This window comes from Anneissia japonica, unplaced genomic scaffold (genome assembly GCF_011630105.1).
Source record: "Anneissia japonica isolate Jap-2015-1 unplaced genomic scaffold, ASM1163010v1 scaffold3372_len255902_cov201, whole genome shotgun sequence".
In the NCBI taxonomy this organism is placed as follows: domain Eukaryota; kingdom Metazoa; phylum Echinodermata; class Crinoidea; order Comatulida; family Comatulidae; genus Anneissia; species Anneissia japonica.
In genome coordinates this window covers 200,937-212,981 of record NW_022693616.1, presented here as the reverse complement: position 1 = coordinate 212,981, position 12,045 = coordinate 200,937, and the positions used below count along the sequence as shown (strand labels likewise).

The 12,045-nt window shown below is 31.3% G+C and overlaps 1 protein-coding gene across 5 annotated transcripts in view; it reads left to right on the top strand.

Annotated features, from left to right (window-relative positions):
* The window catches only part of LOC117100856, a 90,031-nt gene that overhangs the window by 42,542 nt on the left and 35,444 nt on the right, over nt 1-12,045 (top strand). For all 5 annotated transcript variants that reach the window (XM_033240691.1, XM_033240689.1, XM_033240687.1 and 2 more), the window contains exons 3-4: nt 5,099-5,333; nt 6,398-6,437. In XM_033240691.1, coding sequence (XP_033096582.1) covers nt 5,099-5,333; nt 6,398-6,437 — 275 coding nt within the window. The remainder of the gene's footprint in view (nt 1-5,098; nt 5,334-6,397; nt 6,438-12,045) is intronic.

Genomic DNA, 12,045 nt, shown 5'->3' with positions numbered 1-12,045 from the left:
CCCTTTATATAATGATTTTGATAAACAATCATAATTCTCTGTAATATCTACTAAACATTTAACGAATGAACTTCCTTGTGTTGTGGTCATATTAGACTGTTATATTTTTAAAGAAGACCATTCAGCAAACAACATAAAACAAAATTCCCACGTCGGAGCATGCATAAAACGTATAATTTCCTGAAATTTGGATATAGAGCGGACATCCTTATGGTTTAGGCCTAAGGAAATATAAATGTCTGAACTTTGTAGGTGACAAAGTGTTCTTCCTTATGTCATATTAGAATATAATATCACTAAAGACCATTCAACAAACAACATGAAACATAGGGAAACATAAATTTCCGCTTCCGAGCATGCCTATAACGTAATTTTTTAGATGTATATTTTCATGACAGTCGAGAATGTACTGATTATATAACTTATATATAATGACTGTTGTCCAAGTGTGTGCATTGGAAATGTCTGTCGCTTATAGACATCTAGATGTGTATAAGAGACAGACCATGCAGGTATTAACAATAACATACATTTGTATTTTGACTATAGGACACAATCTAATTCTGTATAGTAGTAGTAGGTTTACGAAATTTTTTCTACTACTAGCAGGCCCTACTGTAGCATCAGCGGCGTAGGGGCTTGAAATGGAAGGGAGCTGATGGGGGTGGGAAGGTGGAGGATTAGTGATTAGGTGAGGGGATAACTTGCAAAATAAGGTGATTTGAAGTCACGTTTAACTACTTGAGCATGATTTGTAGGTAAGGAAATTTTTTTCATGGGGAGGGGTGTGTGTGCGCGCCCCTCGTAAACCCTAAATAGGCCTATGCCAATACCCAGCATACCCTGGAATTTACCCTACGGTCCGCCACTGACACCATCCCCCCCCCCCCATTCCACTAAATTTTATGGTGACCCATTCCTTCGTTTTTGTCTGATCTTGCTACCAGACAGACAGAAAAAACATATTACATACATTTATACATAATGTATACCCAATATATTAAATGCTCTATATTCAATTCAATTTATTCAAGAAAATCCCACCAAGGGGAAGAGAAATTCAAATAGTACATAAGGGACATAAAAAGGGCACATAAAATTTAACAACAAACAAAACTAGATTTGAACTCGTCACTGAGGACGAGTTAGGTGATCCTAATTATCATTATAATTATCATTCATAATATTTATCATATATAAATTTTATTTTAAAATTCAGATGGCAATATGGTGACGCCACAATGTCCGATCAGCTATTATGATATATAAAATCATATCTACAACTCGTGCTTTTAGAATATGTAATAAAAATTGGGGGTCACCTTTCATCCTAAGGAGCTATAACTGATTGAAAAAAGGCATGATATTAAGCACATTTTAATGTTGACGCACGCGTACGCGCGCGTTATGACGCGCGCACAGGAAATTAAGGTACATAACATTTAACCGTGACCTGAAGTTTATGCCCACTAAATATCATTGAGAAATCACGACTGGTTAAGTTGATTATGAGGTCATTAAATGTTTGAGGAAAGAAAGATGAGGGGGTCATCAAAAACCTTTATTTTGACCCTGATGACATCATCAAAATGTGAAAAGAAGTCACATAATCAAAGAGAATTGCCTCAGCTACAACATACTCAAAGTTGGAAAACGATCGACCAAGAATAAGCAATATACGCCCAAATGCGTATTTTAAAAAATGATGTCATCGATAAAATTCAGTTTGTTGAATTCAGATGGGAATATGATGATGTCACAACGTCCGATCGGCCATTATGAGCTAGAAAATCATATTTACAACTCATGTGCTTTCAGAATATTTAATAAAAATTGGGGGTCACCTTTCATCCTAAAGAGCTGTAACTGTTTAAAATTAGGCCTCATTTTAGTAAAATTTCACTGACATCGGCACAAATGTGCACAAAGTTCACTATGTTTGATGCGTGCGTACGGCTTTGTTATTGGCCATAATAATAATTGAAGAGATCGGAAACTTGTAAAAACAATGTCAGGAACCGAAAATGTGACAAAAACTTAATTTCTAGCTTCCGTACGTGCTGCGCTCGTAAAAATGCGCATGCGTAATGGTAAATTTCGGAAAAGTTTGAAATGTCCAAAATGGCGTGTAACGTGCTCTAATATAGTCAAAAAGTGATTTCGAGCATTTTGAAATTTTGACGCACGCATACGCACGCGTTATGAAGCGCACGCGTAAAATTAGGATACAGTACATTCAACATTGACCTGAAGTTAATGCTCACTTAATACGATTTCAAAATAGCAAATGGTTGGGTTGATATGATCGATAATGTAAAAACGCAAGATTGCGCGTAGCTGACGTCACGCATGACTGGTCACCTTGAAAACCTTACCATGTCTATTCCAGGCCAAGCTAAATGTTTGTTGAAGCGTGCATGTATGAATCTCGTGCCAATTTTTAGATATCGTGCTAACAAGAAATGGGAAAAAAACAAGAAGATCTCTGACAATAACAAGAGGTGATCCGCTAGTGTAGCGGATCACCAAAAAAGAAAATGATGATGATGATGATGATGATGATCCTGACAATAACCAGAGGTGATCCGCACTAGTTGCGGATCACCAACAAACTCCCATCTAGAAGCAACCATGAAGCAAATTATAAGGTTTTGTTAAATTTATAATTGTATTAATAATATTATTATAAAAACAAATCTTAACATTGTCACAGATAATATTAGTTATGTTTATATTTTAATGCCAAAATAAGGTGTGTACTTCTACATCTGATTCTTTTCCTTTACAGCGCATAATGCCGAGGTCTCTATGCGCTGAGTGAACTGAAAAGAAAAAAAGGAAAAACTAACCCAAGATCTATCCTAAGCTAACCAAAAAACAAACGAACAACACAACATAGAGACTCATTTATAAAATGATTTTGCAAATTTTATCCATTAATGGGGAGAAATAATTTGAGCAGGCTTTCAAATTCTAGTAATTAAAGGTGTTTTTATTCTAATTTATTATATTTATTTTTCACATTTAAATGTGTGTGACATTGGAGAGTGGTATTTTTTTATTCATGATAATATTTTACTTCAATTTCAATATGCATATTCTTCATTTAGAATTGACAGTAATAATATTAAACATACAAAAAAGAAAATCCTGTTCAAGTGAACTTTAAGCCATCATAAACAGACTTTTAACTTAATTGTAATTTATTCAAATGAAAATGTGTGATGTACGTATAAAACATAATATCCATAAAGCAATTAAATAGATTACAAATCCTTCATCCTTAAAACAAAACAAAAAAATTTGTAGGACACTTTAAATTATAATTAATACAGGTGAAGTGATATATATGCACAGTGTTTGCCAGAACTTGAATGTGTTAGCATTATTCAAATGAAGTGAGCTTGAATCTGTCTATTGATTATAAGAGCTGACTATGAACCAGGCAACAAGGTCAATTTCCTGATATTAATTTATTTAGTGAGATTGGAGTTTTCTTTGTCGTAGCTGATTCTGACAATAGGCAGGAGTAATAACCAAATTATACGAGTCTCAGCTACGTTGTTATAGACGCGTCTACACGATGAAAACAATACTGCGTGTTTGGTTCTTCTGGGAGTTGGAAGGCCTGAGAAAACATTCTTATTGAGGGTTGTTATCTTGTGATTAAGTTGGTAGTACTGCCTTACGCTTGTTAAGCTCTGTTGTGTATTAACTCTTTTCATGGTCCTCTTCTTTGATACGTACATTGCACTATGTGTTCTTATTGTGCCCAGAACACTATGTAAGTATGTGCTTTTATCTTATAGTATACCATCTTGAAATTTTAGGAGTCTAATGTGCATTTTTAAAGATGTACTGTTTGTGTAAAACTTTTAAATTTGAAAGATAAAATTGAGTATTTGAATTTCTTTGACTGTTCAACCTTTCACTGTATTTTCCGTGCTATTCTAATCTAGATTCAATTGCATTAATAAAATAATAATAATAATAAAATAATAATAATAATAATAATAATAAAATAATAATAATAATAATAAACAAGCATTTTTAAAGCACTCTATACAACAATGTCTTAGAGCACTAGCGCTAGAGAACATTAAAGCTAGGCACAGCAGCCAGTGATGATTGATTTTTTGGAATATAGTTTAACAAGTAGCTAAACTGTTATTACAGGTAATGTTGTATTTAATAGAAGAAAAAAAAATATTTACAGTACCAGTAACTTATAATAATTACATTTAGAAAGAAAAAAGGGAATGTACCATTCTAGAATGTTAAACAAACTTAACAAAAGTTAGAAAAAGACCAGGAGTGTGCATCTCCCACAAGTTTTGTACATTAAAGCTGTTGTTTTGTGTGACCTTTGCAACAATATTCAAGAGGAGGGGTATAGCAGCAGTGGTGTACAGTATCTTGTATTCTTGAAATGCATGAGCTTATGTGGGGGCACGAAGGTGAAGTGGGGGAACGGTGATTAGGTGAGGGGGAGAGAGCTTAGAAAAACGTTATTTCAGGTTAATTTTAACTACTTGAGCATCATTTTTTTTCTTCATTCAAACATTTAGTGTGCTCGCTTGCAGATTAATCAACACCACTTCATGCTCAGTAGCTGATATACCAAATTAAGGTTTATACAAAATAAAGGAGTATGATGAAGATAAATATAGAGTATTTAAGTAGTGCCTTATAATCTCTCCCCACGTTTCTATGACAAATATCGGTTTTGCCCATATATGGGCATGATGATGTCATCAAATACTATTGGTCTCATAAAACTTTTGATATTGCTACAGCTTTACAATGTGAGGATTTGTGTCGTCGTTATATCCCTGGTCATTTGAATTCGTATTGATAAACTTCCTCTTCCAATCCCTGCTATCCTGCCACAAACCAGTACCTTGGAGACTATTGCCAGGTACATACTCAGGTGTGAGAGAAACATCTGTAGATAAAGTGGCTTGCCCAAGGACAAAAGCAAGATGGATAGCATGGGATTTGATCCCTTCAACCTCAAGGATAAGAGCTTGAACCTCCAAACATTCCAACATGACAACATAATTTTAATCATTAAAATATCATTTTTCTTCCCTGATAGAAAACGTGAATTAGAGCTGGCACGGCTACGTCAGCGAGTAACATTACCAGATGACTACGTTTCTAATGACTCTGAAGAAACACCAACAGTTCAGTGTTACCAAAAAGAAGAGGATGAAGAGAATGAGGAGGGCTTGGAAAGCAGACTGCTTATCTCCGGTAGTGACCCTGATCACACTAAGCCTAATTTTACCAAGAGACCGACAGCACAGGTACAAGCGCCAGACACCATGAGAGTAAGTAAAAATCAACATTTCACTTTCTTCTTGTCTAAAGCTAGGACCACACTGAGTCTTATGACCTGTCAGCTGGCGAATCCAACTTTGCTCACTGGGAGCGTTGGACAACGCCACACCATCTGCTGATGTTGTTGGCAGTCTCAACAGATTGTCATTAAAACGATTTGTTGCGCACGCGTCATAGTGTTGCGTTTTGTATAAAATCACGTCGGCAAACAACCATTGGATGCAGTGAACAACCAGCTTTACAGAGAGCAGCAACTGGTAGTAACCATGGAGATATTTGTGTCTACTTTTATTCTCTTATAGCTGCTTTTTTTAAAATTATATAACATAGATTGTAGATGCATTTATGCTGTTGGGTCTATATGCACGTGAAAGAAGGCATTGGATAAGATTAAAATACATAGGACTCTTTGAAAATAAGCATCTTAATCACCAGGCTATAACATCACTCTGGCATTAATATTTATAGCGGTGGTGGTGGAAAATCTATAATACAGTTTTTTTTTAAAAATAAAATAGATGATATTTTAATCTCATAAATTAGTCCCGCAAACCATCTTTTTTGATCATTATTTAATATTGACATTAATATGTAAAAACACCAGAATTGTAATAATGGCCTTGGTCATTGACTTGTTCATAGTCAAAGCAGGAAATTAAAGTACTGAATAATACAATACGGTGGCAGTGTATTTAGCTGCCAGGACATTCATTCGTTTACTCGAAGATTTTTGTGATGATTATTGAGGGTGCATTGTAAACCTCACCTTAAGAATATGCACTTTTAATTTTATAGTCTGCAAAAATGCAAAAATCCCTACATTTTTGTAGACTTTTATGTTAATATAATATGTTAGCATGTTTGTCATTCTTATTCATTTTATTACTCTTTTGTGTTCATTGTACTGTAATTGGTATTTATACTTTAAAGCTTTTTATTACTACAGTAATAATAATAATAATATTATTTATTTATTATTTCTATTGTTTATTGGTTGTTTATTTATTGTTTATTATTAATTTTCTAATGATATAATATGTATGTTTTTTTTCAGGCCCCAGATTTACCTGTTACAACTCATAAAGTAAAGGAATGTGAGTACTCTTGTCAATTTTTTCATCTAGGGTCATTTGGGTTCATATCATACTGCAATCTGATTGGTCAATCTTAATTAGCTTGATTTAGAGACAGCTCTTGCAAAGGGAAAATTAATTTGCAGATCATTCAACACAGTCTTTTAATTGATGAATGCAAGGCAACAAATTAAAATATAATATATAATCTTTTAAAATATTAAAATTTTTCTGTGTTTGAATTTTTTTTAAAATTGAAAACATTATATTGAATTTTAAAATCAATATGTAAAACATCTTTCATCATCATCAATCCATTTTCGCTTTACAGCATAAACCATCTTTGGATTTTATTGAATATTTTGATATTTTGTCTTATAAATTATCCAAAACAGTTTTGTTTCCATTAAATGAAAATTACCATTTAAATAGAAGTACTGCAGGATTCCGCACTGATTCACACCTAAAAATACATTACCTGGCAAAAAAGATAAATATGAGATATTAATTTTTCACTTAATGTTGAGCAATTCCAATTTAAGAATCGTCAGTCATTATATGTGTTCGATGAATTGTAAAATAAATCTAACAGTCAAGTTTGTGATAAACAACTTACTGTCTTTTTAATTAGAATATTTTTTTTATTTGATTTGACATGAGGGTATCAAACTGATTCTGAAGAATGTGGTGCAAGCCATTATGATTTAAGTTGATTATATGACAAGAAAATAAATAATTTTGTTTATATCCATATCATTATCACACTTTCACACATAAAACAAAAATTGTTGATGTTTTATTTTGTTAAATAAGTTAATATGCCAAGTAATGGTTTTTTTTTCTAAATTTATTGTTTTACTTACAAATTATATTTTTTCAAAGCTTAATAAATTTAGACAATTATTTTTGTTTATTCTGTTTAACAAACTATATTTTATTTTAATTGTTGTAATTACTTCTTATTGTTGATTTAATCACAAAGCTGTTATTCTGTGTTTTTCTTTTTCAATATAAAATAAAATTGACAGAGGCTTCAGTGTGACCCCTATTGACAAAAAGTGATTAATCGAAGGCGTACTTATATCAAATTATCTGAATGTTTAAACAGTTCCATATGGTATTTGTCTGAAATGTTGCAATGTTAGTAGTATTATTATTTGTTAAATAAGTTACTTATGGTGTCCCTATGATGTGAAACATAAAGAACATATGAAAATATGTGCTTCCAATTAAGCGCTGTGACGTTGATCCAAATAGAGTATATCTCTAAGAAGCATTTAAGTCACATATTTTAGAGAGGCGCTTAACAAAAACATAACGTTTGGCGTGTTTTGCTTATTAATTAGTATGAGGTTATTATTCGACTCTTTGCGGTAAGCTCCGATACTTTCAATGATTTAATAAATACTATATTTTTTCTTGGAAATATGTTAAGTATTATTTGGTGAGTAGTTGACCTACTTTTTAATAGCTGTTTTAGATTATTACTACTTGAATTTTTATTATTAGACTGCATATTGTGTTGTAAGTTATTTGATATTTTAATTCATTAGATGTAAGTTGCTTTTGCAGTAACTCGGATTAAACAATGTTTTTATATAAATACATTACACATTGGTTTTGAAATGTAAGTACTTGTACGTTAAGAAAAAAATTGTATTACTAATATTATTATTATTGTAGTGGTTGGGATTTTTTTTTTTTTTTTTTACTTTTAATGTAGGCCGTATGATTATTGTTGTATTATTATGAATTATTGTTATCACTATTATTTTTTTATTTTATGTTTTATAGTTATTGTTGCTATTGTTTTTAATATATTATCTGATTCCAGATTAATATTTTTATAAGGATTTTTTATTAATCCAAAGAGATACAAATTATTTTATTGTGCGTACTACATTTTTCGCAAAAGCACTCGTTCGCTTTGTCTAGTAGCTGGTTTGCAACGTTACAGTTCATCCGCTTAATGATGTAACTTTGGTGTTGTTAAGGTCCAAGTAAACTAGTTCAACAATATTTCAGTGTGAAGAGAATGAATAGAGTGTTCATAAATGTAGTGCAACTAATTTTTTTTTTTTGGTAAACAAAATAAAAAAGAACCATCATAATATAGTATTGGTATTAATTAGATTACAGTCTCACTAATTTTGATTACTGACTAGTTAATATTTACATTTAGATTGTTGAAATAATATTCCTAAAGTAGTTCAGTATAATATTAAATTAAGTAATGTTTAATTTAAGTGTGTTCACAGTATTGTATTTACAGTCAGTCTGTAGGAAATTAAGTTATGTGTATTGCAATAAGCAAGCATATAGCCTAAAGCACATTGGAGTAGAGGTATTGAGTATTTATTCTTAAGTGCAGGAAAGTCCTTCAATATAATATGAAGTCTAGTAATTTTATAATTCTAGTGTGTATAGCATAATCATAAATTATTTATTCACAATCAATATGATATATTTTATATTTTTTATATTCATTCCTTATTGATTTATTATTTATTGAGTTTTATTTATTACTTATTGAGTTATTTCTCCCTATTTTCAGTAATCATTTGGTAATTAAGTTGAAGGACTCCCCCTATTGTTTAGATTGATGCAAATGATGCCCAAGCTTTTGACTATACATTGACCTTTTCAGTTCATGTATTTTCTGTGGAATTCTCTGAAATAACAGTTATTAGCCCTCACATTCAGCAATGTTTACTATTGTTTTAAAGTTACTCCTATCAGCATGTAATAAATCATTTTTCTAATTGTAAATCTCTGTGCAGTGAGTGTGAACATAATTGTATATGGTTGCTTAATTTGCATATGCATATTTAATGAGGATCAGATTCCTGTCCAGCTGATTTTGTATGGAATATAGATTTTTTCATATGTTATACAATCACCTTGTCATCAGATAAAAGCCTGTGTTTTTCTACCATTGACAATACACTGTTTTTGTATACGTTACAGCATGCCTCACTAACCGCCTGTGTCATTGTACCATTTTTTTTTCTCTTTCTCTCCCCTATTAATATCCCTTTTGCATACGTGGAAAATGCACTCATATGGTGAGTAAAAGTTGATTGAATGTTAATATTTGTTTCATGAATGATGTTAATGTGATTTGTGTGAAGTTTGCCTTCAACAACTCTTCCTGTATTCTATATAACTCCCTTATTCTATTAACATGTGTATTTTCCTGTACGCTTTTAAATCTTCAGTTTTTTTTGTGTTTTCACTTTGGTTGTTAGCACTAACCATATATTAATTCTTTGGTTTGTAGTTAGACTAGAATATTATATTGACATTCATGGAGTATAGTATTATGAGTGGTTGTTGTAATGATTATCTTGATGCTCATGATCTAAATCTCATTATCATGTTCAAAATGATTCAAATTATGTCAATTTTAAGATGTTCATTCTCACGATCAACTAGATTTTCATGATCATGTTGAATTAGATTCTCATTTTAATTATGTTGATTCATTTGATCTTATGATCATGTTGATTCTCATCATTATCATATTAAATATGATCATATATTGATTATGATCATTTTGATAGAAATTCCTATCATGTTGATCATCATGATCATGTCGACCATATGTCATTTACTTGTCTTGATAAGAAATACAACATATCAGAAAAATATGAGAATAGTACAAATAAATAAAGAAAGCTAGTTATTTATCCCAATAATATTTAAGATTTGCTTTAGCAAATGCATAAGTGAATTTGAGTAACTCAGTATTTCTGCAATTGTTCATGTTGATCATCATGATCATTTCATTTATTTATTTATTCAACAAAATTTAAATGTGTAGCCCTTTCAGCATGGCTGATATGAAGTTGCCCACTTTGACAAACCAACGACAAAATAGTTAATAAAAAAAGTAATGGAAATACACAGAAAGAAAGCTGTATGAAACATGAATATCTACAAGGAGATCATCAAAATTCTCAATCATATTACTAATTAATGATCATGATTCTCATGATCGGGTGATTTTCATGATTATGTTGATTCTCATGAACATGGCGATTCTCTTAAATCACGTTGATTCTCATGATAATGTTTATTTATTTTATTTATTAAGCTTCATCACTGTACTGAGAACAAAAGTAGAAAGAAAAGATATAAAAAGGAGCAAATAGGAAGGGATAAACAGTTGTCATGCACCTCTATCTACAGTCCCCCTTGAACAAAATTAACCTCACATCAAACAGAAAACGAAGAAATGTTGATTCTCATGTTGATTCTCATGATCATGGCAATTCTTATAAATCATGTTGATTCTCATGATCGTTTTCATTCTCGGGATCATTTTCTCATAATTTTCTCAAACGTTACTGATAAACTGCTGTCTGTCTATTATGAAATGTATTAATTCTCCCACTGATTATTACTGCACATTATTGATTTTGAAATAACCAACAATTTTACCATAGGTTCAACCTTTCATATTTGGAGTGATACGTTTACATTGTTCAATTCAGTCAATAATGCTAGGTGAAATTTTTTTTTTTTTCTTAAATCAAGAGAGTATTTATCTTTTATTCTCATTTTTGTTAGTTGTATATGATTATTTATTATATCTTTTTTTTTTATTATGATGTGTTATCTTTGTCATTATTATTGCCTAGTTATTATTTACATTATTACAATAGTATTATTTTGATTTTTCAGCAGATATATAAATAAATTGTTAAATATTTTTCTGGTTAGAATAGCAAAATAATTCAAATGGGAGCTCACAAGTTTACACCATAGTCAGATTCTTAATGGATATAGAACTCCATGTGACCTGCATCCAGCCAATCAGATTCCTTTTATTGCATAGCTTAGGTTTGTAGACACTTTTTTTCAGCTATTTGGGCCAGAGGGTGAACTTTCAAGTTTATATTTTGCCAATTGATTTTCTTGGCTGTAAGATCTTAATGTTTATTTAAATAAGTACTTGTATTTGGTTATTGCATTAACAACGATAGTGTTAATCTCCAAATGTTGTTACTAGTTATATACCCTCTAGGTGTGAAGCTCAGATACATGCTTTCCGGCTTTATGCAAATGGCAATATATGTTATTGTTTTCAATCAATAAACTTCATTTGATCAGCTTCAGTTGTTGTAGTATTATAAGTTATAACACATTGCAGTGTTCAGACAGCTAACACCAACTGGATTTTATAGTCGAAACCAAAGAAATTAATTTTTTTACTGCTTGAGATTCCTTTGAATTTTAATTAAATTTGGATTTTACAGGTTTTTGAGTAAGCTTTAAATAAGCTATACAACTGTAATGATTCTCTTTGAGAAAGTATATTCCCAGTCGGTGTAAACTTAATGAGTTGGAAATTGAGCCAATGGACTATAAATCTACTTCAAGTTAAAGTCCTATAGCTTAGTAGGGTCAAATATCAACAACATGCTCTGAATGTTTAAAATATAATTGGCCACCACCGATAATGTGTGCAATTGAGCTTTTTGAACGAGTAATTCTTGCATATAAATAAAAGACAGAATGCAAGCTTATTAGTCGTGTAACACGCACATCTCTACTCAGTGCAGCATTGAAGATGAGCATCTAAGAATAGTCGCAAGGTGGATGAAGTCGGTACTTAATTGACTGT